At 39.8% G+C, this 27,689-nt stretch overlaps 1 protein-coding gene across 1 annotated transcript; it reads left to right on the top strand.

Annotated features, from left to right (window-relative positions):
* Positions 1-1,562: 1,562 nt before the first annotated feature.
* LOC132767085 (transmembrane protease serine 9-like) lies at positions 1,563-26,468 on the top strand. Its single transcript, XM_067465610.1, has 11 exons — positions 1,563-1,625; positions 5,442-5,586; positions 6,580-6,721; positions 7,957-8,229; positions 11,141-11,292; positions 12,054-12,111; positions 16,221-16,401; positions 20,310-20,448; positions 22,550-22,691; positions 23,967-24,224; positions 26,180-26,468. Exons 1-11 carry the CDS (start codon positions 1,565-1,567, stop codon positions 26,336-26,338), a joined length of 1,710 nt encoding a protein of 569 aa, XP_067321711.1. The 5' UTR covers positions 1,563-1,564; the 3' UTR covers positions 26,339-26,468.
* The last annotated feature ends 1,221 nt before the right edge of the window (positions 26,469-27,689 follow it).

Below are 27,689 nucleotides of genomic sequence, written 5' to 3'. Positions count from 1 at the left end.
GCAGAAAATTAGGGGTTTTTTTCATGAATTCCATAACAATTCTTTTACACATCAATCTTCGATGCATATATATGACATGAAACATCTTCTATATTCCAGACCATAAACTGAGTAAAAAGATGTCAGAACTGAGAACTCTTTCTCTTTTGCTTCATATTGCATTGAGAAGGGTATTTAGTAGGCCTGTGCGTTTCGTTCGTTAATTCGTTATTTCGTTATTAATTCGTTATTTTTACCACATCCGACGCGATTTCAAAACACATTTTTAAACCCGGAAGGGTTTAAAAATATCGAAACAGCAGCCCCATATATTTTACGAGCTTCAGCTCGTGTCGTTAATGGGATGGAGGCTGCTGAGTGCTGCTGGTGCCTGGGAGCCAATCTGGCGCTCCCAAGCACCCCAGCAGTAAATGGGGCGGGCGGGACGAAGGTGCGGCGCTAGCGCACACCCAGTGAGCCAAGCACCGCCCCTGCCTGTTGGGCGCCCGGCCCGCGCGCGCTCACCCTTACAACCGGCCTCCGCACGCCATCCAATCGGCTCCGGCTCCTGCGCCCTCCTCCTCCTCCTCCTCCCAGCTGTGTTGCAGCCAGGAAGTGCCAGGAGGAGGAGGAGGAGGAGGAGGGCGCAGGAGCCGGAGCCGATTGGATGGCGCGCGGAGGCCGGTTGTAAGGGTGAGCGCGCGCGCGCCATCCAATGGGCTCCGGCTCCTGCGCCCTCCTCCTCCTCCTCCTGGCACAGCTGGGAGGAGGAGGAGGAGGGCGCAGGAGCCGGAGCCGATTGGATGGCGCGCGCGTGCTCACCCTTACAACCGGCCTCCACGCGCCATCCAATCGGCTTCCTGCAACACAGCTGGGAGGAGGAGGAGGAAGAGGAGGGCGCAGGAGCCGGAGCGCAGGAGCCGGGGAGGGGATTCCTGCAGCGCCGGCTCTGCCTCCGTGGCCCGCCTGAGATGAGACCAACAATACCATCTGATTGCCACAAATTGAAGGCTGCATCCATCCAGGCTCTTTTGCTGTGAGTTTTCAGGGCTGTATGAGTGTATGACCATGTTCCAGAAGCATTCTCTCCTGACATTTTGCCCACATCTATGGCAGGCATCCTCAGAGGTCTGTTGGAAACTAGGCAAATGGAGTTTATCTATGGAATGTCCAGGGTGGGAGAAATGAAAGCCATTCAATGCTAATCAAGGTGACCATTACTGCAACATTCACACTTACAAAATGTTTTGTAAATATTTACGAAATTTCGTAAATAACAAAACATTTTTTTGGAAAGTTTTGTAAATATTTTAAATATCGAAACAAAAAAACACCCCAATTACAAATCGATTTTAGAAACAAATTTTTTCTTGATCAAACAGGCCTAGTATTTAGTGGAAATGGCATGATGAACATTTCAGGCCTAGAAATGAACAAGAGATGACTTTCAGTGCTCATATTGGAGCTATGGCAGATTTCTCGGTTTCTGACGCAATGCACATAGGAGAAAGAAACCAAACCCACTTCCTTTGAATATCATATATATATGCCATCGATACATGGGGTAAAACAGATAGGAGCAAGAATGGCTCTCCTCTTTGACATTTGGCTTTTTATGGCCATTTTCCTTCTCAGAATTTCCAGAGGTAAGTGTGCTGCATAATAGTAATCTGTGTTTTCTCTCTGCAAGAATTAACTACAAGTATTTAACTTGCAAAAGGTATGATATTATAGAATGAAACAGCCAATGTTACCTTGTGTTCTGTTTGTGGCAAAAATACAGATTCTTCTTATTTGCAAAACGAGGGAGACTACAGTGGCATCCATGATACAAACTTCATGCATGTGGTTTCATTGTTTGTTCTTTCTTCTCGCTTTACTTTTCCTTTCCTCAAACTGCATCCAAGATTCTGCAACACATGTTTCTAATCTGATGCATACCATCTATTTTTGTTGTAATTTCTATTGTTGTTGTTACCCTTCTTTTCTCCTAAGCATTGAAACCCAAAGTGTCGCACAATCTTAAAAGCTATACAAATTCAAAGCTACAAATTAGAAATACAGCAATGACCTGCAATCATGACATCTGTGTTTGAAAAGACATTGATAAGAGAGCAACAAGGAGAGAGAACAGGGCTCATGCCGGCAAGCATTAAACACTGTGCTTTCCTCCTATTTCCCTATTTATTTATACACTTTATAATTATTTCCTGTACCATTAAATGAATAAATCTCAAATAGAAGTAAGCACTTAGAAGTAAGCACTATCACTTACCTATTGTTCCCCCTTTATCCATGTTCAATGTATAAATTTGGGCAAAAAATAATTTTCTTTTAATATTTGGGGAGAAAGGCTTTTTCTATCACGCTCTTCTCTTAAGAGCTCATTTTCTAAATAAAAAGATTTATAAAAAAAAGAATGGGGATAAGAAAAAAAGGAGTAAGCACTTAGTTGGTGCTTAATTTGATGGTCCTTATGTTCTTCAGTTCTGTGGGAATCAGGCATGCTCAACTTCCACTGGATGGCACTCAAGATGTTTAACTTTAACATGGAATCGTGGGGTTTGGTTAGAGAATTGTTATGTTAACAATGTGATTACTGTGCAGCGACTGAATATTTCACCATTTAGGTTAGATAACAGAATTCTAACACAGACTTACAAGTTGACATAAGAAACCCCTTTGCATGGAAAAGCAAAAATAGGACACTTCTCAAAAAGCAAAGCTGAGGTAGCTGCATATTTTATTCAGAGCTGGTCATATTCCCCCAGATTCTGGAGGTGGTGGTCCAAAAAAGCAATTTTTATAGAGTCATGATTATTTTAAAGGGAAGACTCTTTTGTCTGAATGGTACTCAAAGTACTTTCTTCTGCAGGTGTTTTATATTCTAGAATTATGAATTCAACATTTGGTTAAGGGAACCATAAGGAAGAAAGAACAGGGGCCCTCAAGTTGCCTATCAGCACTTAGTGCCTAGGACCAATTCGCACTAGACAATTATACCACTACTATTCCACTTTGCTATCCTATGAAATCATGGGGTTTGTATTATGATGAGCATTCTGGGTGGGATTTTTAAATGCCCCTCCCCAATTCGTCAGACAAGAGATTCCGTATTGACCTCATCAGATGCAAGTCCTTCTAAGACAGTGGTTCTCAACCTGTTGTTCCCCAAGTGTTTTGGCCTACAACTCCCAGAAATTCCAGCCAGTTTACCAGCTGTTACGATTTCTGGGAGTTGAAGAACAAACATCTGGGGACCCACAGGTTGAGAACCAGGGACAAAGTGTCACAGAACCCTTCACGTGACATAAAACTACCTCCAGTTGTCATCCATAGCCTTCATCCCTGAAATGTAGAAGTGTACAGAAAGGGGGCAGTGCAGGGGGGGAGGGGACGGGGAGAATCTGTTTTCTGAGCTGCCAATGTGTCCGGAAGTGAGAGGAAGTGATTTAAAACACATGTGATCTGTCCGATCTGCCCATGTTGAATTGTTTCAGTAATGTGGAGTATTTTTTAATTAATGGCACAGTGGGTTAAACCGCTGAGCTGATGTATTTGCTGACCGAAAGGTTGCCGGTTCGAATCCAGGGAGCAGGGCGAGCTCTCACTGTTAGCCCCAGCTTCTGCCAACTTAGCAGTTTGAAAACATGCAGATATGAGTAGATCCATGAATACTGCTTCTACAGGAAGGTAATGGTGCTCCATGCAGTGATAATGGCCCATGATCTTGGAGGTGTCTACAGACAATGCCAGGTCTTCGGCTTAGAAATGGAGATGAACACCATCACCCAGAGTAGACTTAATGTCAAGGGGAAACCTTTACCTTTAATCCTTTGCTGCATTTCCTTCTTCATAGAAATTGTGCTATTACTAGCTTTAAACATAACACTGGTATAATGAAAGGGAAACAAAGCCTGGGAGGAGGGGATCGTGACAAAGTTGTTTATAATTACACTGCTATAATGGATGGAAGGAAGGCATGGGAAAGGCAGATCATGGCAAAGGAGTTTTAAATTCCTTTGCTTCCTGCCCCATGCCCCTCCCCCCACACACCCAACGGGAGGAGGTCCGTAGTAATCTTGGCTTTTGATATTGAGGTTTCCCTTGATTTAAAATAATAATAATAATAATAATAATAATAATAATAATAAAATAAACAAAATTACCATCTGTCAGCTGCAAACGGCCACACTATTGGGATCTGCATGCATTATTTGCCAATACATCACATAGTCCTAGACACTTGGAAAGTATCCAACATGTGATCCAATACAACAGCCAGCATAATGATCTTTTCTCTGTACTAATCTTACTGTGTTTCAAATAATAATAATGCGGTTTGGGTAGGGAGAGAACTTACATGTGTGATGGTTCAGATTTTTTTAAAAAATCGTTTTGTTACACTCTGAGAAAGAATGGGAAAACATAAAACATCTGATGGGATTTATAAAACAAAACGATTTTTTTAAAACAGAAGGGGATGATGCGCTTTGCTAAGAAGGTGATTCCCCCCACTTTCTGCAATGTGCCTGAAGTCCTGGGACAGAACCATGGCAGCTGAAATGGAATAGTAGCACTATACAGGCATTGTGTGGATGGGCCCCAGATTAACAGATACACAAATTATCTGTTCACAATCTTAGACATATCAATCACACAAGCACATTTGACCAAAAAAATATTTTCCTCTTTGGGGTGATACATAAATGGCTGCCTGAAATACCCTGTGTTCACCTATGTTAGTGGCGCACTTTTTTGGTTTGATGTTTTGAAAAATGTGAATCTCCATAACCATTCAGGAAATGGGATTCATCACCCTTGTGAAAACCCACGGGTCACACGACCTTTTGGAAATATATACAGAAGAGTATCATAAGTGTTCCTTTAGTTGCCCAAAAACATCTACTCTCCCTTAAAATATATTTGCCTTTAAATCATGCTCCCAAGAGACAAAATAAACGGTTCCTGCATTGAAGTCTAAGCTGAACTGTTCCTACTGATGTCTAAAGGCATCTCAAATCTAAAATGGAGCCTGAATCTGAATGTGCCCCATTCTGATCCCATGGTCTGCAGTCCCTTCCACAACAAAGAGGTTAGGGAAAATTGCAAACCAATATACACACACAATACAGTAAGCAATTATATAGATAACAAATAACCAGTGGAGGCTTGAGAAGGTTGCTATTTCCAACATGATGGTCATCAGGCCTCTCTTACAGCAGTATTGTTTTTGTGTGAGTGTGAGAGGGAAATATAGCTTACAGCACCTGGTATTCATTGCTAGTCTTCTATCTAAATACTAGCCAGAGCTGACCCTACTTAGCTTTTGAGATAAGACAAGATTTGGTGCCTTTGTGATACATAGGGCTTAGCACCACTATTACTGAAGGATTTACTACTACCATAATGTCTGTTTGTGTCTCTTTGTAACTTACACTGTTTCTTTCCCTTCCCTCTAGATCAATGTGCAGATATAATCGGAGGGAGAGAATCCATTCCACACTCAAGACCTTACATGGCCATAATCAATGTCGGAGAACAGCTCCACTGTGGAGGAACATTAATTAAACCAAACTGGGTGTTAACAGCAGCCCACTGCAAATCGTGAGTTTACATGGCTGTTCTTGCAGAGCCTTGTAATATAGCGCTGACCATCCAGACTGAAGCCTTTCCCATCTTTATCTCGGAGATCATCTTATTACAGATCAAATCTATCAAAATGTGTCAAATTGCTTCGGGTCTGGAAATTTTCATTTTGTAGTATTTGAATGCATATTTGAATGCATATCCTCAGCACATTTTTTTATTCCTGTAAAATTTGTGCAGATGAATATGGTACCTTTTGACATTGTGAATTATCTGAAATTGTGAATTATCCTTAACCAATTAAAACAGAGACAATCTGTACAGTGTGAGGGTAGATTTATGTTATGCACCTTTCACTGCTGAAACATTACAGCGCCATGATGCTTGCAGTAGTATGATAGGAAAGATCCCCATGTCAGTAAATTGCTACTGTCCCTGTTCATACAAAAGGTGGAGGGGAGCAGCATCATGCAGTAAAGTTCCTAGGAAGAAGCTCTTGGCATGTCACAGGAAGCAAGTCCTGATTACAAGAATGATGTTAAAAGGGACATTGATGATATTATTAAGTATAATACCTTGAGCAACTGCTCAAAGTATGCCTTTTAGGTTAAAAAATAAGCTCTAAAATGCACTTTTATCCTGTGTAGTTCTTCCTCCTTGCCCTGAGGCCTGAAGTAGAGGGTCCAAATGCTGAATCTCAGGGCCAGTCCCTGACAGCTAGCATTCCTAAAACACAATCCGTCAATCAATCCGTAGTGTGCAGTCATAAGCCCAACGTACACCCAACAGTGATGGTAAGACCTCCAAGCTCTAGATGGTCACTTCTCCCATGCCTTACTTCTTTCATGGCCACCTGCCTGCTGTATCATTCTTCCTTCTTATACCAGGTACACTGATGTACTTATGCTGCACCAAAACGAGCACCAATAAGGTTTCAGGCCATGCATTAGTATTCTACTTGCTAGGAATGCACTTTGCATGTATTCTAATTTGTCTTCTTTATTTTTGTAGCAATGGAACTGTCAAAGTCATTCTTGGAGCTCATTCGCGGAAGAAGACAGAGCGTTCGAAACAGACCATTGCAGTTGCCAAACAGATTCTTCACCCAGGCTTTATTTCAAACACATTGGATAATGATCTAATGCTGTTGAAGGTATATTATGTAGCTGCTAACAAAAAAGCCAAGTATTTTTTATTTTTCCCAGTGGTTGAAAAAGGTACATTTTGGGCTACAGCTCCCAGAATCCCCTTTGCCATTCTGGAGACTGGTGCTGAATTTTGCTGCTGCTTTGCACTCTTTCTTGGTAGGAATATTGAGCAATGCCATCATCTCAACAGTATGAGAGCACTTTTTTGCTGATCCATTCAATCTTGAATAGGAACGTGTGGGTCAGGAGAGGGTCCCCAATGAAACCAATGCTGTGTATTTTTACTCCAGACTGAGTTGCCAATGCTACTTTGAGATAGAGGGAGTGTATGGGAGAGAGAATTGTCTGTGCACGCACACATGTACACACATATTTTCTTCATTGTGATAAGAGGGGAGAGGTATAAAACCCTAAAACCTCCATATTTTCTGTTAAATCGTCTTAATTTTGTCTCTTTAAAGTAAGTGCAACATGCTTTAGTCATCAAAACTCTTACCGATTTTGGTGCTTTTTAAGAATGGCAATCTCTTGGATTCAATATATTGTCCTGAGATTTTGCAAATATTTCAGAACTCATTCATGCATGATATCAGCAGGTGATACAGAGTTCGTCAACATGGGCCTAGTAACCCATACTTGCTTGGCTACATATGTCCCAGATTTCATTTCTGAAATATCAAAGCATGGGAAATACATTTTAAAACAAAAACAAATGGTTACTCATATCCATGCTATAAGCGGATTCTTCAAGCTGTCCTTCAAAAAAGTAACTCTTCTCAAGATCTTGGTGGACGAGTGACCTCGCTATTACTATCATTTATACCCTTTGTTATGTCCCATTTTTGGGCTTTAGATGCAAAGCTGGGGACAGTAGCATAACAGACGTCATACCTTCCTTCATCTCTGCTTCCTGCACTTTCATACATCAATTTTATCTCCCAAACAGTTAAGTTGCAAATCTTAAAGTTGCTATCCACTGAAATGTCCAAAAGCATGCAACTGGTAGGAATGGACAGAAGCCTTAACAGATTATGACTGGGGACCACAAAGCAAAAGATGGAAGTTGCCCCAAGCAGGCAGAGGACTACAAACAGTCAGCCCAACCATTAGGCATAGTCATTTCATAGGTGTCATAGCTAAGTGGGAGATTTTGAATCCAGGTTTCTTTTCTCATGCATTGTTGTTCTCTCTCTCTTCTCTCCCCCACCCCTTCCTCCCTTCCCCTTTTAACCCACCAAAGCTTAAACGTTCAGCCAAGGTTAATCGATATGTGTCCATCATCAAGCTCACTCAAACTTTCGGTGACATAAAAGCGGGTACTCAGTGTCTTGTAGCTGGCTGGGGAAGAATTCACAAGACACTCCCAAATTTTCCTGATACACTGCAAGAAGTGAATGTTACTGTCATTGACAGAGGAATCTGTAGTGATCACAACCATTATGATTCCCACCATAACATAACAAAGAATATGGTGTGTGCTGGTGACAAAAAAGGAGGGAAGGATTCATGTGAGGTAAGATTTTTTATTTACAAGTACTTTACTCTTGCTAGGAGCTGCGGTGGCACAATGAGTTAAACCCTTGTGCCAGCTGAACTGCTGACCCACTGACTTGAAGATCTGAAGTGAGCTCACATCTGTCAGCCACAGCTTCCCATGCGGAGGCAAGAGAAACACCTCCCACAGGATGGGAACACATCTGGGAGTCCCCTGGTTAATTCTCTCACACCAGAAGCGATTTGCTGTATATTCTCAATTCACTTCTGACATGACCTGAAGAAGTGAGGGTCGGCGGTTTGAATCCACCAGACGGAGTGAGCTCATGTCCATCAGCCGCAGCTTCCCATGCATAGACATGAGAGAAGCCTACCACAGGATGGTAACTCATCCAGGCATTCCCTGGGCAACGTCCTTGCAGACGGCCAATTCTCTCACACCAGAAGCAACTTGCTGTCTATACTCAATTCACTCCTACACAATTAAAAAAATACTCTTGCTGAGCAAAAATGTGAAATCTCTTGTGATTCAATCCTTGGGTTTGAAAAATTACTTCTGATTTGCTTTGTACAGTCAACACCTCCACATTTTCGTGGCTTAGGGGCACAAGACTCCCACAAAAGCAACAAAAAAAATCTAGAAATAAAAGACCCACTATTTTTTAATCTTTGGGATTAATTTTTTTCCCCTCTTTGGGAATCTCTGGGTCCTGCAGCAAACCTCTATTTTCAATTTCTCTCAGACATCAAGCACAGAATTGGGCTGGAGGACCTACAAATGCCTAGTGAAGTGTTCTCTCTAAGAACCTCTAGTTCCTGGGGTTCATCTCTTTTGTCAACCTCTGCCAGGAAATGACCATGGGGTCACACAAGAGGACCTTGGAGATTCCTAGAGAGAACATATCAATCAAATTCACTCAAAAAATTCAATCTGCAGAGTCTTTATGTAAACTGAAATCCAAGCCCTATCATTCTTTTACAAAAATGCCTCTAGTGCTCCTGGAAGTACCATATGGAAACATCCACATTGTGCTATAAAGATACAGTTTAGCATGGACATTATAATATTCATGGTTTGGGAGCCTATGGAAATCCATGCATGTCCCATGTGGCTTTGATGATTTGTTTGAACAGAAGGACTACTTTACAAAAACAATCAGTGGCATGGTAGAGTGGTTTGAGCATTGGAATAAGTCTAGAGAATAAGGTTCAAATCTCCGCTCAGCCATGGAAACCCACTGTGCATGGCAAAATTGGGTAAATCGTAGTCTCTCAGAAAAGGCAACAGCAGACCGCTCTGAACAAATCTTACAAAAAAATACTCTATGAGAGGGGTCACCATAAGTTAGAAACAACCTGAAAGCACACAACAGTCATGAGCAACCATCCACCAACCTCTGTTCTTGTTTCATGTGAAGATATATGGGCCTTAGTTGCATTATTCAAAAGGAACAATGGATGGTATAATTCATTGCTTCCAAGCCATAGTTTGGAGACTGGATGCCCATCTGTCGGGGGGTTGCTTTGAATATGATTTTCCTGCTTCTTAGCAGGGGGTTGAACTGGATGGCCCATGAGGTCTCTTCCAACTCTATGATTCTATGATTCATTGCTTCCAAGCCCTAGTCTAGAAACATCTTAATGTGCTTAAGAAAATTATCTAGACTCAAGGCATCCATAAATGTGTACATATCCTCAAATCCCCTGTTGACTTATGGTGGCCCCATGAGCTTGATGGTTTTTCCAGTCCCTTCCTCCAAAATATGGCCCACAGCACCTGGTATTCACTGGTGGTTTCCCATTTAAGTACTAACCAGAACTTACTTAATTTAGCTTCCACAATCTGACATAATCTGGTGCCTTTATGGCAAGAGTTGATAGAATATGATTTATGTGAATATGATCTCAGGTTCAGCCATGGCTTCTCTAGATTGTTGTCCAGCAGTTAGAAGCAATTAAGTGAACCAATACATACAGTTACCTTTAACAATATCAGTTTGATCTGATAGCAACTTAACTTCTTCTTTTTTTAACTCCTAAACAAAGGTTAATGTAAACAGATTAAAATTTTGAGTTCTACCACAGATATCAAAATGTATCAGACCTTTATTATTAATGGTCCATTAGTTTCTCCACTGTCATTGGAAACTCAGGAGGTGCATCCAGTCAATGAAGAGACTACTGGCCTAACTGGCCCGTGGTCTGTCTCAGGCTGGATCTCCTCTGCCATATGATGCAGTTTCAGAATGCAGATTTACTGCATTGAATTGGATTATATGGCAGTGCACATTCATATAAATCAGTTCAATGTAGTCAGTTTGTATTCTGGAACTGCATTATATGGCAATGTCGATTCAACTTCTATATATAGTAGCTTCCTTTGTTCTTGATCAGAGGCTGAAAATATCATAATCAGAGGCTGAATATAACTAATCTGTGATGTAATTTTTAGTCAACAAGCAATACATTTGGAATATACTATTATCTCCTTTAAATATTTAACTGTGAGACCACATAGAGCAAAATTAACCTTTTAGATTTTTAAAAAAATGTATCTTCTGACTCTTTATCCCTTTTAAAATGTCCTGGCTTTATTTTTAACACATATCTGCGACCTATTTTATATACTTCTATTTAAAGCACCTAACAATACAAGCCTAATTTCTACTTGCACACAAGTCCCTTTGAGTTCACCCAGGTTCACTTTTGAATAAATGGGAAAACACGGCTGTAGAATTCTGACGAACGGAGTGGGTCTCACACTTATTTAGCAAAGAGGCAGAAGATTGCACTGTTAGAAAAATGTATAAATGCTAGGTTTACATTTTTCAGCATTCTCCTTATGATGATGTTGTGAGAATAAATATGTTATTATATAAATCTACATCTGTGAATAATAAAATAAACTCTGCACTTTCCTTTTTTATCAGTGTGATTCTGGTGGCCCTTTGATATGCAACGGGGAACAAAAAGCCGTGGTTTCTTTTGGAAAAGGATGTGCAGACAGTCGCTACCCTGGTGTTTATGCTCGTCTTGGAAAGGACCAACTAGAGTGGATAAGGAGAATCACAAGGGGATACTTGTAGATTGGGGTTTTTGAGGGGGGGGGGGGGGACTATGCATTTCTTTAAAATTTCTTTGTTTCTTTTTATTATGCCTGTGTTGTTCATTCCAGCAATATCCTATGAGGTGCTTCAGCTGTTGCCTATCAACCGCTTAATAGATTCAGACTGTGTAATGTGTTTTAAAGGAGAGGCCATGAAAAGCGCATAATCTCAAATGAGGTTTAGATGCCTGAGTTCATTTCAACTACTGTATTATAGGGAAAGGGATATTTGCCTTGATGGGAAAGAAATGTCAGCTGAGCCAAGAAAAGGGAATACAACAATGAGATGGTTTAAAGAACAAAGTGATTGGGTTACATCCCTTTTTCCTTTCCATGTTTTTAGGATAGGGGAAGACCAGCTTGCCATTTGTCTGTTTCATTAAAAGCCTTAAAGATTTACAAGGCAGACTTTAGGGAGTTCTCCTTGGTCTAAATCCGATTGCTAATCCCAATTACAGCAGCTTCCTTATATCAATGAGGTAGAGATTAATGTTGGTTTATCATTCAACAGTTAATTCAATTAGTTAATTTTAGGTGACAAGTGACTGGCAAGATCAATCTAACCCTACTATGCCTTATAGTTGGCTGATTTAGCCCCATGGATTTTGCAATTGCTTGAAGCTATGCTTTATCAAATGCTTGTATTGTTTTGTTCTGAGAATACTGCCATAGTTCCTTGGAATGGGCTTGATACCAATTCTCACATAAGGTCATTTAGATGTGATATCTACCTGCAGAAATGTAGAAGCCAATGAAGAAGCTATTGTGGCAGCAGAACGTGACCCATCTACTAATGTTGGAGCAGGTGGCAGAGAGAAAGGAAAATGCTGTCGGTTAGGAAGTTTTAAAAAGACTTACAAATGGATAAATGTCTGTGTTTGCTTTATGAATGATCAGCACCCATTTCTGCAGAAACTGAATTAAAGCTTTGTTTTCATCATCCATCCCTGTATGTTAATTGGCTACAGCACAATGAGCATGAATCCCTTTTCTTTTTGGTTACAGCAATTTGACTAGCAATTAGATTTTGGTCCTTGCATTTAGGTGGTGTCCAAAAGAAAGATGCCATTCTAACTTTCCTACACATACACTCACAAAATCACCACCTCATCCATCACTTCATGTATTTATTTATTTATTTATTTATTTACTTTCTTTGTCCTACACTGGAAAGCACGGCAGTTTACTAAATGTTATAAGCATGCAATTAAAAGTATACATAAACTGAGATGAAAGGAGTTTTAGCAAACTGTCAGATATACCCAGTCAGATGTCTCAAGTGCTATACTAGATATAACTGAGGAAATACAGAATCCTCAGCATCCAGGTGTAAGGCTGAAATCAGGAAAACATCCGAACCGTGAATTCATCTGTACATCAGATGCCTGCAGGGTCCTTCAACAAGTTGCAGAGATGGAGAATACTGGAGGCAGCACTACATATTGTCCCAACTTCCAGCACTTCAGAAATGCTTCTGTTAGTGGAGCAGCTCTGCTGAAATGTGCCAAAAGGTGTGCCTATAACAGCTTCATAACGATAGCTATGTCCCTCTGGCAGGATCTTGAGCAATATTTCTTCCTTATATCCTTTGAATATTTTTCTATTTTTGGTATTGTTATTTTAAACACCAAAAGGAGTTTTACAACAGCTCTATGAGGCAAGCTGGAAAAGTATATCAGAGCTTCTGTTTTCCACATTTATAGAATCACATTGGAAAAGACCTTGTAGGCCATCCAGTCCAACCCCCTGCCAAGAAGAAGGAAAATCATCTTCATAGTACCCCAACAGATGGCCATCGAGCCTCAGTTCAAAAGGCTCCAAAGGAGGAGCCTCCACCACACTCCGGGCAAATAGTTCCACTGTTGAACAGCTCTCACAGTTAGGAAGTCTTTCTCATGTTCGGGTGGTATCTCCACACCCTTGATCATTTTAGTCGCCCTCCTCTGGTCACATTCAAGCTTGTCAACATCACACTTCAACTGAAGGCCCAGAATTGGACACAGTGTGATTCCAGGTGTAGTCTGACCATTAGTCCTTTGCTTAGAATAAATCAGCATTTGTTGAAGTACAGCTGAAGAATTTTCTTCGGAGATCAGGAATTTATTGAAATGATGATGGGGAATAAAACTTGTACATGTGTTGGAAGATCCTTTCAGTCCATATTGACTTTCACTCCATATTGGCCATCTGTCAGGGGGCTCTGAATGCCATTTTCCTGCTTCTTGGCAGGGAGTTGGACTTGATGGCCCACAAGGTCTCTTCCAACTCTATTGTTCTATGACTTAGAGCAGCCAAGCTCTATTATTCTGTGCCAAATATCAAAACACATAATGCAAGGAATAAATATATTGCACATACAAACTAAGACACACATAGCATACAAATTTAAAATTCACAATTGAAAATTGACTGGGAGAGATCGATCTTCAATTCCATTTTGAATGCTCAAAATTTACAGGGTACATTTCTTTATGCCACAGCTCACATAAGGAGCATATACTCCCAACTCAAGAATGAAAATCAGAATGTTGGTGGACAGGAAAAGAGATTTAAAGATGGGCTTAAAGCTAATCTTAAAAACTGAGAACTGGGAAGCCCTGGCCCTTGAGCACTCTAACTGGAGGTCAGCTGTGACCAGCAGTGCTGTAGAATTTGAAAAGGCACGAATTAAGGGCAAAAGGGAGAAATGTGCCAAGAGGAGGGCACATCAAACCAACCCTGACCGGGACCGCCTTCTGTCTGGAAACCGATGTTCTCACTTTGGAAGAACATTCAGGTCAAGAATAGGGCTCTACAGTCACCTACGTACCCACTGCCAAGACACTACACTTGGAAGGCCATCATACTCAGACAAGGAGGGATCATCTAAGTAAGTATCAGCTATCACCTCAGTTGCGGTGGTCTGGAGCGATAATTCTGAAAATTAGCAAAATGCTGTCCACAATTAGCCCCTTAGAAGCACAAGGGTAAATGGGGAGAAACACAGCAAACATAGGTCACAACAGCCATTAAAAAAAATCACAATCTGTCCAGAGGTCTCAGAATTATTTAATACAGTAGGTGATGGTTTCAGAAATCACAGAGAGATCCAGGAAAATGAGCAGAGTTTGGAATTTCCAATGTTCTTGGTTGGAGAGTTTATATAATCATAAGCATGATGAGAGATATCCAAAGATATTCATGCCGCTGCACAGCTAGAATTGTATTGGTCTTCCACCATCGCATTCACTGAAGTTAGAAGCACAGAATCCCTGTGAATGTGCAAAGCCATGAATAAAGTAATTGCTATACATTTATCTGAGATAACATTAATTGATTTATTTACTGCATTTATATCCCACACCTTCTCAGGGCAGCTCACAACAAGACACAATTTGATGCTATAAATACACATATAGAATAAAACAAAATATACTTTAAAACCACAAAATTAAAACATATTTAATTGAAAATCACACAATCCAAAAGCATATTCCTGGAGTCATTTTGGTTGACAATTACATTATTCATTACTGCACTGGGAGATCATTATTGCACTGGAAATCATTGTCCAAAGGCTTGGTCCTGCATCCATGTCTTAACTTAACACCACTCCAGGAATGACTACATCTTCCAGCACAATTTTATGTTCAACCTCTGCTGGAATCTGACCAGAGATGTGCATTGGAGGATCTAGACCAGTAGTTCCCAACCTGTGGTCCATGGACGACCAGTAGACCACAAGAACTAAAATATGCTCTACGGCCTCACTGTTACTACACTGTTGCAACAAAGGAACTGGTCTTGCGAAACCCTCTTATAATGCCGAGGCTTATTAAATATTTTTTTCTGTGGGTGATCAGATGCTGATTACTGGATGGCCTATGTTCTGTATTAGAAACTAGAGCTGATGTGGCCCATTCAATGCAATTTTCTGAATCAGCATCCCCAAATAACCAAACCGAATCTAAAGCTGACCAAAAACTGATTCCTAGCCATTTTGGTACTAATGTTGGAGAGTGGTCCCTGGTCAAGTGGTCCCTGGTCAAAAAAAAGGTTGGGAACCACTGATCTGGAGATTCCTAGAATCTCTCTAGAAGTATCTAGGTGATGGAGCTAAGATTTAAAAAGTGAATTTTACAAGAAAAAAGTTTAAGAATGGGTTACAGAGAGCAGAGGACTGAGTGAGAAGAGATTGAAAAGGAGGGAAGGAATTTGGAAAGAGATAAGAAGCATTGCCAAGCACAAGGGGAAAGATGTGGGTGAGAAGTGAGAAGGATCGGGAGGACCTGAAAGAGACGGAAGGAGGGAAAATTGAACGTTTGTTCTCAGAAAAACAGGATTTTTTTGGGAAAAGGGGAACAGAGAGACGCCGAATTGAAAGGAAGAGCTGAGAGGAAGAAACGTGCAGAAAGGAAAGAGGGGGATAGGTTTGATGGCATATGTGCATGTTTACCTTAATGACCCTGGTTTCACTATAAAACCCGTGATGTGGGACAGTCAAACGTAGTGCTCTGCTTTCTGGCAATCACTCCTTAATGTTTTCTGAAGATTAAACTATTGTATTTTGAATCTCCTCATTTCTAGTTTCTGATTGGAAATAGAGGCTAGAGGTATTTGAACACAGTGCCTTTCTTGCCTGATCTTTCTAATTCCCACAAAGCATACTTCTGACTCAGCAGGAAATCAGGATTTTTTTCATGAATTCCATAACATTTCTTTTACACACCAATCTTCAATGCACATATATGACACGAAACATCTTCTATATTCCAGACCACAAACTGAGTAAAAAGATGTCTGACCTGAGAACTCTGTTTCTTTTGCTTCATATTGCATTGAGAAGGGTATTGAATGGAAATGGCATGATGAACATTTCAAGCCTAGAAATGAACAAAAGATGACTTTTAGTGTTCATACTGCAGCTATGGCAGATTTCTCGGTTTCTGACGCAATGCACATATGAGAAAGAAGCCAAACCCACTTCCTTTGAATATCATATATATATGCCATTGATACATGGGGTAAAACAGATAGGCGCAAGAATGGCTCTCCTCTTTGACATTTGGCTTTTTATGGCCATTTTCCTTCTCGGAATTTCCAGAGGTAAGTGTGCTGCATAATAGTAATCTGTGTTTTCTCTCTGCAAGTATCAACTACAGGTATTTAATATGAAAAAGGTATGATATTATGGAATGACACAGCCAATGTACCCTGTGTTCTGTTTGTTGCAAAAATACAGATTCTTAGTATTTGCAAAACGAGGGAGACTACAGTGAGATCCATGATATAAACTTCATGCATGTGGTTTCAACCACTATATCATTTGTTCTTCTCTCTTTACTTTTCCTTTCCTCAAATTGCATCCAAGATTCTGCAACACATGTTTCCAATTTGATGCATACCATCTATTTTTGTTGTAATTTCTGTTGTTGTTGTTACCCTTCTTTTCTCCTAAGCATTGAAAACCAAAGCGGCGCACAATCTTAAAAACGATACAAATTCAAAGCTACAAACTAGAAATACAGCAACGACCTGCAATCATGACATCTGTGTTTGAAAAGACATTGATGAGAGAGCAACAAGGAGAGAGAAAAGGAGAGAAAATAAAGAGCTCATGCCGGCAAGCATTAAACACTGTGCTTTCCTCCTATTTCCCTATTTATTTATACACTTTATAATTATTTCCTGCACCATCAAATGAATGAATAAATCTCATATAGAAGTAAGCACTTAGCTGGTGCCTAATTTGAGCGTCCTTATGTTCTTCAGTTCTGTGGGAATCAGGCATGCTCAGCTTCCACTGGATGGCACTCAAGATGTTTAACTTTAACATGGAATCGTGGGGTTTGGTTAGAAAATTGTTATGTAAACTCTGTGATTACTGTGCAGCGACTGAAAATTTCACCATGTAGGTTAGATAACGGAGTTTTAACACACACTTAAAGTTCTGCCTTTGGACATCAAGGTGAGCTAATGCTCAGTACCTCCACATAAGCTCCTCTGTGGAGGAGGCTTGTATAAAGCATGGTCAGTCCAGTCCATTAGCTATAGATGACAACTCAGCAATGGCATAAGAAACCCCCTTTGCATGGAAAAGCAAAAATAGGGCACTTATCATAAAGTAAAGCTGAGATGGCTGTATACTTTATCCATAGTGGGTCATATTCCTCCAAATTCTGGAGGTGGTAGTCCAAAAAGGCAATTTTTACATTGTCACAATTATTTTAAAGGGAAGAGTCTTTTGTCTGAATGGTACTCAAGTACTTTCTTCTGAAGATGTTTTCTATTCTAGGGCTATCCATTCCACATTTGGTTAAGGGAACCATAAGAAGGGAGAACTAGGGCCCTGAAGTTGCCTATCAGCACTTAGTGCCTAGGACCAATTCGCACTATGCAATTATAGCTCTACTATTCCACTTTACCATCCTATGGAATCATGTGTTTTGGAGTATGGTGAGCATTCTGGGTGGGATTTTTAAATGCCCCTCCCCAGTTTGCCAGTCAATTGATTCTGTGGGGATCTCATCAGATGCATGTCCTTCTAAGAGTGGTTCTCAACCTGTGAGTCTCCAGGTGTTTTGGCCTACAACTCCCAGAAATCCCAGCCAGTTTACCAGTTCTAAGATATTTCATGGACAAAATGCCACAGAGCCCTTCACATAACATAAAACTACTTCTGGTTATCATCCATAGCACTTCGTCCCTGAAATCTAGTAGAAGTGTACAGAAAGGTGGGGGAGGGGTTGGACAGGAGACAGGGAGAATCTGTTTTCTGAGCTCCCAACGTGTCTGGAAATAAGAGAAAGTGATTTAAAACACATGGGATCTGTCAGATCTGCCCATGTTGAATTGTTTTAGTAATGTGGAGTAATTTTTTAAATTAATGACACAGTGGGTTAAACTGCTGAGCTGCTGAACTTGCTGACCGAAAGATTGGCAGTTCGAATCCGGGGAGCGAGGTGAGCTACTGCTGTTGGCCCCGGCTTCTGCCAACCTATCATTTCAAAAACATGCAGATATGAGTAGATCAGTCAAGAATGAGTCTGTGGGAAGGTAATGGTGCTTCATGTAGTCATGATGGACACCTGATCTCGGAAGTGTCTATGGACAATGCCAGCTCTTCAGCTTAGAAATGGATTTGAGCACCACCACACATGACTAGAGTTAATGTGAAGGGAAAACCTTTACCTTTATTCCTTTTCTGCATTTCCTTATTCATAGAAATTGTGCTATTGCTAGCTTTAAACAAAATACTGGTATAATGAAAGGGAAGCAAAGCCTGGGAGGAGGGGATGGTGACAAAGTGGTTTATAATTACACTGCTGTAATGGAGGGAAGAAAGGCATGGGAAAGGTAGAGTATGGCAAAGAGATTTAAAATTAATCTGCTTCCTCTCCCCCCCCCCCCCCCACAAATGGGATGGGTTTTATAGTAATCTTGGTTTTTGATATTGAGGTTTTCCCAGATTAATAATAATAATAATAATACTGCATTATGGGTAGGGACAGAACTTGCATGCGTGATGGTTCGGAATGTGGGACAGAATGGGAGAACATAAAGCGTCTGATGGGTTTTGTAAAACAAAATGATGTCTTTTAAAAAAGAAGGGGATGATATGCTTTGCTAAGAAGGTGATTCCCCCCCCCCCCCTTTCTGCAATGTGTCTGATTCCCTAGGATAGAACCATGACAGCTGGAATAGTAGCACTATACATATGAGGGGTATTTTTTAAGTAAGGTCCGTTTTGTTGTAGACACTAGTCGTTTGCGCGCATACTGCAACGAGCGTGTGCGTCGTGTACCGGCATGCCTCGGGAACAACTGTGCTCAGTTTCAGCTCTGTAGCTAACCTGTATGGTTCTGTTCTGTGCTTTAAAAATGTTTAAGACTATCAACTCACCCGCCGCTTAGTGATACGGTTTTTGTCAGCAAGGAACCTGCCTGCTGCAGAAATTCATCGACAGATTTGTGAAGTGTACGGTGATACTGTTATGAGTGAAAGCAAATTGTGTAAGTGGGTACGACAATTCAAAGATGTCCGTGACAACATCCATGATAAGGACTGCTCCGGTCGCCCTTCTTTGATTACAGACGATTTGGTTATCGGAGCAGGCGGCAAGTTTTTATGAAGAGGGTATTTTAAAATTGGTTCAGAGGTATGATAAGTGTTTGAACAAACTTGGCAACTATGTCAAAAAATAGAGTGAAGTATGTACTTTCTGAAAATAAATTTACTTTTTTGAAATAAACTTTCGTTGTGTACTTATATTCAAACAGACCTTACCCCTCGTACATTGTGTGGATGGGCCCCCAGATTAACAGATACACAAATTATCTGTTCACAGCCTTAGACATATCAATTACACAGGCACATTTTATCTATCTATCTATCTATCTATCTATCTATCTATCTATCTATCTATCTATCCCTCTATCTATCTATCCCTCTATCCCTCTATCCCTCTATCTATCTATCTATCTATCTATCTATCTATCTATCTCCTCTTTAGGGTGATACATAAGTGACTGCTTGAAATATCCTGTGCCCACATGTTAGTGGTGCACTTTTTGGTTTGATGTTTTGGAAAATGTGAATTTCCATAACCATTCAGGAAATGGGATTCATAACCCTTTCGAAAACCCACTGGTCAAATATCCTTTTGGAAATATATACAGCAGAGTGCAATACAGTAAGCAATTATATAGATAACAAATAACTAGTGGAGGCTTTAGCAGGTTGCTATTTCTAACATGATGGTCATCAGGCTTCTTTTACAGCAGTGTTTTTGTGTGACTGAGAGAGAGAAATATAGCTTACAGCACCTGGTATTCATTGCTACTCTTCTATCCAAATACTAGCCAGAGCTGACCTTACTTACAGTAGTTTCTTAGTTTAGACAAGATTTGGTGCATACCTAGGGCTTAGCACCACTATTACTGAAGGATTTACTACTACTATGATGTCTGTTTGTGTCTCTCTGTAACTTAACATCGGTTTCTTCCTTCCCTTAGATCAGTGTACAGACATAATCGGAGGGAGAGAATCCATTCCACACTCAAGACCATTCATGGCCATAGTGCAAGGAAATGACAGTTGTGGAGGAACATTAATCAATCCAAACTGGGTGTTAACAGCAGCCCATTGCTATTAGTAAGTTTTCATAAATTATCCTGTTTTTACAAAGTTAATCAGTATTACTTGTTGAAATCTGCATTCTAATAAACAGCTGTGTTTGCAAATCATGCTACAAAGTAGAAAGGTGCATTTGCTAGAAGAATAAGCTCCATGGTGATTTTTGTTAAACAAAAATCTGTTTTTTAATTTTTATTTAGATTTTTTTAAAAAAACCTATATACCAACAAACAAACAAACAAACAAAAACAAAGTCGAAAAAATTAGAATAAAAGAAAACATATCACTACTACTACATTCTATACATCAGAAAACATTAACTACATACAATCTACATTATCTAATCTGTCTTGACATTATCTGTCTGATGGTTTCACTCTCTCTATATTCTACACCCATTAAATGAAAAAGAACCATTGGTACATCCTTTCCCCAAACAATAACACGAATTCACTTAGAAACAGTGCTTGATCTTCATCTATCAAGGCCTATAGGACTTTCTGCAACCTCTAAACCAGGGGTCCTCAAACTAAGGCCTGGGGGCCGGATGCGGCCCTCCAAGGTCATTTACCCGGCCCTTACTCAGGGTCAACCTAAGTCTGAAACGACTTGAAAGCACACAGTAACAACAACAACAGTCCTATCTCATCAGCCAAAAGCAGGCCCACACTTCCCATTGAGATACTAATAAGTATATATTTATTAAAACTGTTCATTTTAATTATTGTATTGCTTTTAAGTGTTTTCTGTACTACAAATAAGATATGTGCAGCGTGCATAGGAATTCATTCATGTTTTTTTCAAATTATAATCTGGCCCTCCAACAGTTTGAGAGACTGTGATCTGGCTCTCTGTTTAAAAAGTTTGAGGACCCCTGCTCTAAACCAAACTTGCAGCACAAATCTTATAGTCATTTTTAAGCAGAAATATATGTATGTAATTTTTAGGGTCTTCAATGTCTCAATTATCTTTAGGGATTACTCTTATAATAGCTTGCTATTACTTAAGACATTGTCCATCATTTGGAGTAATGGTATGCATGGCTGGTCTTACAGAGCCTTGTACTATAGCGCTGATAATCCATCTAGACCGGAGCCTTTCCCATCATTATCTCAGAGATCATCTCATCACAGATCAAAACTATCAAAATGTGTCAAATCACTTCAGTACAGGGCCTGAAAATTTTCATTTTGTAGAATTTCAATATATATTTGAATGCATATCATCAGCACATTTTTTTTGATTCCTGTAAAATTTGTGCAGATGGGTTTGATACTTTTTGAAAACAAAGTCTGCAATTGTGAATTATATTTAACAAATTAAAACAGAGAAAATCTGTACAGTGTGATAGTAGATTTATGTTATGCACCTTGCACTGCTGAAACATTACAGCGACATGATGCTTGCAGTAGTATGATAGCAAAGGTCCCCATGTCAGTACATTGCTACTATCCCTGTTCACATGAAGGGTGGAGGAGAGCAGCATCATACAGTGACGTTCCTAGGAAGAAGCTCTTGGGATGTCACAGAAAGAAGGTCCTGGTTGCGAGAATGATGACAAAAGCCACATTAACTGCATGAAGTATGCCTTTTAGGTTAAAAACAAATGTCTAAAAATTTGCTTTCATCCTGTGCCCTTGCCCTGAGCTCTGAAGTAGAGGGTCCAAATGCTGAATCTCAGGGCCAGGGCCTGACAGCTGGCATTCCTATAACACATTCAATCAGTCATTCTCATGAGAAAATACACTTTGAACAGGAATCCCCTGGTCATTCAACAACAACAATTCTTCATTGATTAGTCAATTTTGGCCATATCAAAACATGCAAAACATACAAAAAATACAAAACAGCCAATCAATCTTTAGTGTGCAGTCATAAGCCCAACATAAACCCAACAGTGATAGTAAGATCTCCAAGCTCTAGATGGTCACTTCTTCCATGCCTTACTTATTTCATGGCCACCTGCCTGCAGTATCATTCTTCTTTCTTATGCTATTTCACTGATGTACTTATGCTGCACCAAAACAAGCACCAATAAGATTTCAGGCAATGCATTAGTATTCCACTTTCTAAGAATGCACTTTGCATGTCTTCTAATTTGTCTTTGTTATTTTCGTAGTAAAGGAACCATGAAAGTGATGCTTGGAGCTCATTCACGGACAAAGGCAGAGCATTCGAAACAGATAATTGCAGTGGCTAAAAAGATTCCTCACCCAGGCTATATTCCAGAAATATTTGATAATGATCTAATGCTGTTGAAGGTATATTGTGAAGCTGCTAAGAAAAAACCAAGTACTTTCTATTTTTCCCAGTGGTTGAAAAAGGTACATTTTGGACTACATTTCCCAGAATGCCCTTTGCCATTCTGGAAACTGGTACTGAAGATTTGCTACTGCGTTGTGCTCTTTCTTGGTAGGAATATTGAGAAGTGCCATCATATCAATAGTATGAGAGCACTTTTTTGCTGTTCCATTCAATCTTGAGTAGGAACGTTTGGGTCAGGAGGGGGTCCCCAATGAAACCAATTCTGTTGTATTTTTACTCTAGGCTGAGTTGCCAACGCCACTTTGAGAAAGAGGGAGTGTATGAGAGAGAGAGTTGTATGTGCACACACACATGTACACACATATTTTCTTCATTGTGTTAAAAGGGGAGATGTATAAAACCCTAAAACCTCTACAATTTCTGTTAAATAGTCTTAATTTTGTGCCATTAAAATAAGTGTAACATGCTTTAGTCAGCAAAACTCTTACCGATTTCAATGCTTTTTAAGAATGACAATCTCTTGGATTCAATACATTGTCCAGAAATTTTGCAAACTGCAACACATATTTCAGAACTCATTCGTGTATGACATCAGCAGGTGATACAGAGCTTGCCAACATGGGCCTAATAACCCATACTTGCTTGGCTATATATGCCCCAGATTTCATTTCTGAAATATCAAAGCATGGGAAATACATTGGACAAAAATACAAAATGGTTTCTCATCCCCATGCTATAAGGGGATACTGCAAGTTGTCTTGTTTTAAAAAAATCGCTTTTTTTCAAGATCTGGATGGACAAATGACCTTGCCATTACTATTATTGATCCTCTTTGTTATGTCCCATTTTTAGGCCATAGGTGCAAAGCTGAGAACAGTAGGATAACAAATATCATACTTTCCTTCCTCTTTCTCTGCTTCCTGTACTCTCATACATCAACTTTATCTCCCAGAAAGTTAAGTTACAAATCTTAAAACTGTTGTCCACTGAAATGTCCAAAAGCATGCAGCTGGTAGGAATGGATGGAAGCCTTAAGAGATGATGACTGGGGAATGCAAAGCAAGAGATGGAAGTTGCCCCTAGCAGACAGAGGACTATAAACAGTCAGTCCAACCATTAGGCATAGTCATTTCATAGGTGTCACATCTAAGTGGAGATTTTGAATCTGGGTTTCTTTTCTCATGCATTGTTATTCTCTCTCCCTCTCCTCTCTCTCTCTCTCTCTCTCTCTCCCCCCTTCCTTCCTCCCTTCCCTTTTTAACCCACCAAAGCTTGAGCGTTCAGCCAAGATTAATAGATATGTGTCCATCATCAAGCTCACTCAAACTTCCGCTGACATAAAAGCAGGTACTCGGTGTCTTGTAGCTGGCTGGGGAAGAATTCACAAGACACTCCCGATTTTTCCTGATACACTGCAAGAAGTGAATGTTATTGTCCTTGACAGAAGAAACTGTAGTAATTACCGCCATCGCTTAACAATGAATATGGTGTGCGCCGGTGACAAAAAAGGAGGGAAGGGTTCATGTAGGGTAAGAAATTTTATTTACAAGTTCATTAGTATTGCTATGAGTTGCGGTGGAGCTATGGGTTAAACCCTTTTGCCGGCTGAACTGCTGATCCACTGAGCTGAGGGTCGGCGGTTTGAATCCGCCAGATGGAGTGAGCTCATGTCTATCAGCCCCAGCTTCCCATGCATGAACATGAGAGAAACCTACCACAGGATGGTAACACATCCGGGAATCCCATGGGCAACATCCTTACAGATGGCCAATTCTCTCACACCAGAAGCCACTTGCTGCCTATACTCAATTCACTTCTGACACGGTTTTTAAAAAATTACTCTTGCTGAGAAAAAATGTGAAATCCCTTGTGAAACGGTCCTTGGGTCTGAAAAATTACTTCTGATTTGCTTTGTACAGTCAACACCTCCACATTTTCAGGGCTTAGGGACACAAGACTCCCACAAAATTGAAAAACCCACAAATAAAACACCCACTATTTTTTAATCTGAGAAAACTCCTGCCATGGAATCTCTGTCTTCAACTTCTCTCAGACATCAAGCACAGAAGTCCTACAAATGCCTAAGGAAGTGTTCTCTCTAAGAACCTCTAGTTCCTTGGATTCACCTCTGTGGTCAATCTCTGCCACAAACTGACCATGGAGTCACACAAGAGGACCTTGGAGATTCCTAGAGAGAACATATCGATCATATTCACTCAAAAAGTCCATCTGCAGTCTTTATGTAAATTGAAATCCAAGCCCTATAATTATTTTACAAAAAATGCCTCTAGTACTCCTAGAAATACCATATGGAAACATCCACATTGTGCTGTAAAAATACAGTTTCGTATGGACATTATAATATTAATGGTGCGGGAGCCTGTGGAAAATCTATGCATGTTCCATGTGGATTTGATGTTTTGTTTGGTTTTTCCAGTCCCTTCCTCCAAAATATGGCCCACAGTATTCACTGGTGGTCCCCCATCTAAGTACTAACCAGCACTGACTTTGCTTAGCTTCCACAATCAGACAGAATCTGGTGCTTTTGGGTCAAGCATTGATAAAATATGATTTACGTGAATATGATCTCAGGTTCAGCCGTAGCTCTTCCAGAATTAGAAACAATGAAGTGAACCAAAGCATACAGTTACCTTTATCAGTTAATTTAAACAGATGTAAATTTTGAGTTCTACCACAGATATAAAAATGTATCATTAATGGTCCATTAGAGTTTCCAGTCTTATTAGAAACTCAAGAAGTGCATCCAGTCAATGAAGAGACTACTGGCCTAACTGGTCCGTGGTGTCAGACTGGATCTACAGTGCCATATAGTGCAGTTTTAGAATGCAGATTAACTGCAATGAACTGGATTATATGGTAGTGCAGACTCATCTAAATCAGTTCAATGTAGTCAGTCTGCATTTTGGAACTGCTTTTGAAACTCAACAATATGGCAATGTTGATTCAATATATAGTAACTTCTTTTGTTCTTGATCAGAGGCTGAAAATAACAAGTTACAAATAACTAACCTCTTTCTTGAAAAAATAATTTGTAACTATATTATGACATAATTGTTAGTCAGCAAGTGATAAATTTGAAATATACTATTATCTCCCTTAAATATTTAACTGTATGCATCACATAGAGCAAAATTAACCTTTTTTTATTTTTAAAGCATTATCTTCTGACTGTTTAGTCCTTTTAAAATGTCCTTTGTTTGTAACACAAATTTGCAACCTATTTCATATACTTTCATTGAATGCACTTAATAATACAAACCTAATTTCTACTCGTACGCAAGTCCCTTTGAGTTCCTCCAGGTTCATTTTTGAATAAATGGAAAAACAATGTATAAATGCAAGGATTACATTTTTCAACATTCTCCTTAGGATATTGTTGTGATAATATATTTTTTTAAAAGAAAAGTACAAATCTACTTCTGTGAATAATAAAATAAACTCTGCACTTTCCTTTTTTTATCAGGGTGATTCTGGTGGCCCTTTGATATGCAACGGGGAACAAAAAGGCGTGGTTTCGTTTGGAGGAGAGATATGTGAAAACATTCGCTTCCCTGGTGTTTATGCTCGTCTTGGAGAGCACCAACTTGCCTGGATAAGGAAAATCACAAGGGGACACTTGTAAATTGGTTTTTTTTTTAAAAAACCTATGCATTTCTTTAAAAAATCTTTATTTCTTCTTATTACGCCTGTGTTGTTCATGCTAGCAATATCCTCCCAGGTGCTTCAGCTGCTGATGTCTGATTCAGCTGCTTAATAGTCTCAGACTCTGTAATGTGTTTTAAAGGAGAGGCCATGAAAAGCGCATAATCTCGTATGAGGTTTAGATGCCTGTGTTCATTTCAACTATTGTATTATAGGGAAAAGGGATCTTTGGCTTGATGGGAAAGAAATGTCAGCTGAGCCAGGAAAAGGGAATACAACAATGAGATGACTTAAAGAACAAAGTGAATGGGTTACAGCCCTTTTCCTTTTCCATATGTTTAGAATAGGGGAAGTCCAACTTGCCATTTGTCTGCTTCATTAAAAGCCTTAAAGATTTACAAGGCAGACTTCAAGGCGTTGTCCTTGGTCTAAATCTGATCACTGATCCCAATTAGAGCAGCTTCCTTAAATCAATGTTGGAGGAGCAGGTGGCAGAGAGAAAGCAAAATGTTGTTGGTTAGGAAGTTTTAAAAAGACTTCCAAATGGATAAATGTCTATGCTTGCTTTATGAATGATCAGCACCTATTTCTGCAGAAACTGAATTAAAGCTTTGTTTTCATCATCCATCCCTGTGTGTTAATTGGCTACAGCACAATGAGCATGAATCCTTGTCCTTTTGTGTTACAACAATTTGACTAGCAATTAGAGTTTGGTCCTTGAATTTAGGTGGTGTCCAAAAGAAAGATGCCATTCTAACTTTCCTACTCAAAAAATCACTCCCTGAATCCATCACTTCATGTATTTACTTTCCTTCTCCAACACTGGAAAACAAGGCAGTTTACTAAATGTTATAAGCATGCAGTTGAAAACATATATACATTGAGATTAAAAGAGTTTTAAACTAACTACAGAGATTAAAAAATCAGTCAGATATCCCAAGTCAGATGTCTTGGGATATCTGAGCAAGCACAGCTGGTACACTGTGACAAGTTGCACTGAAAGGAGAAGCCTGGAGGCAGCACTACATATTGTCCCAACTTCCAGCACTTCAGAAATGCTTCTGTTAGTGGAGCAGCACTGCTGAAATGTGCCAAAAGGTGTGCCTATAACAGCTTCATAATTATAGCTATGTTCCTCCGGCAGGATCTTGATCAATATTTCTTCCCTAAATCCTTAGAATTTTTTTCCATTTTTCTTATTGTTATTTTAAACACCAAAAGGCCTTTTTACAACAGCCCTATGAGGCAAGCTGGAAAAGTATATCTGATCTTCTGTTTTCCACATTTTAAAATCAAAGAATCATAGAATCATTGTGTTGGAAGAGACCTCA

This window comes from Anolis sagrei, chromosome 2 (genome assembly GCF_037176765.1).
Source record: "Anolis sagrei isolate rAnoSag1 chromosome 2, rAnoSag1.mat, whole genome shotgun sequence".
NCBI classification, from domain to species: domain Eukaryota; kingdom Metazoa; phylum Chordata; class Lepidosauria; order Squamata; family Dactyloidae; genus Anolis; species Anolis sagrei.
The sequence above is the reverse complement of the archived record's forward strand: the minus strand, read 5'-3'. Positions and strand labels throughout refer to the sequence as shown.

Excerpts from the sequence above, each read along its gene's own strand:
- LOC132767085 (XM_067465610.1), top strand. The coding sequence starts at position 1,565 with ATGGCTCTCCTCTTTGACATTTGGCTTTTTATGGCCATTTTCCTTCTC. Across the intron at positions 1,626-5,441 it reads CCTTCTCAGAATTTCCAGAG|ATCAATGTGCAGATATAATC; the intron begins GTAAGTGTGCTG and ends CCTTCCCTCTAG. Across the intron at positions 20,449-22,549 it reads ACAGCAGCCCATTGCTATTA|TAAAGGAACCATGAAAGTGA; the intron begins GTAAGTTTTCAT and ends TTATTTTCGTAG.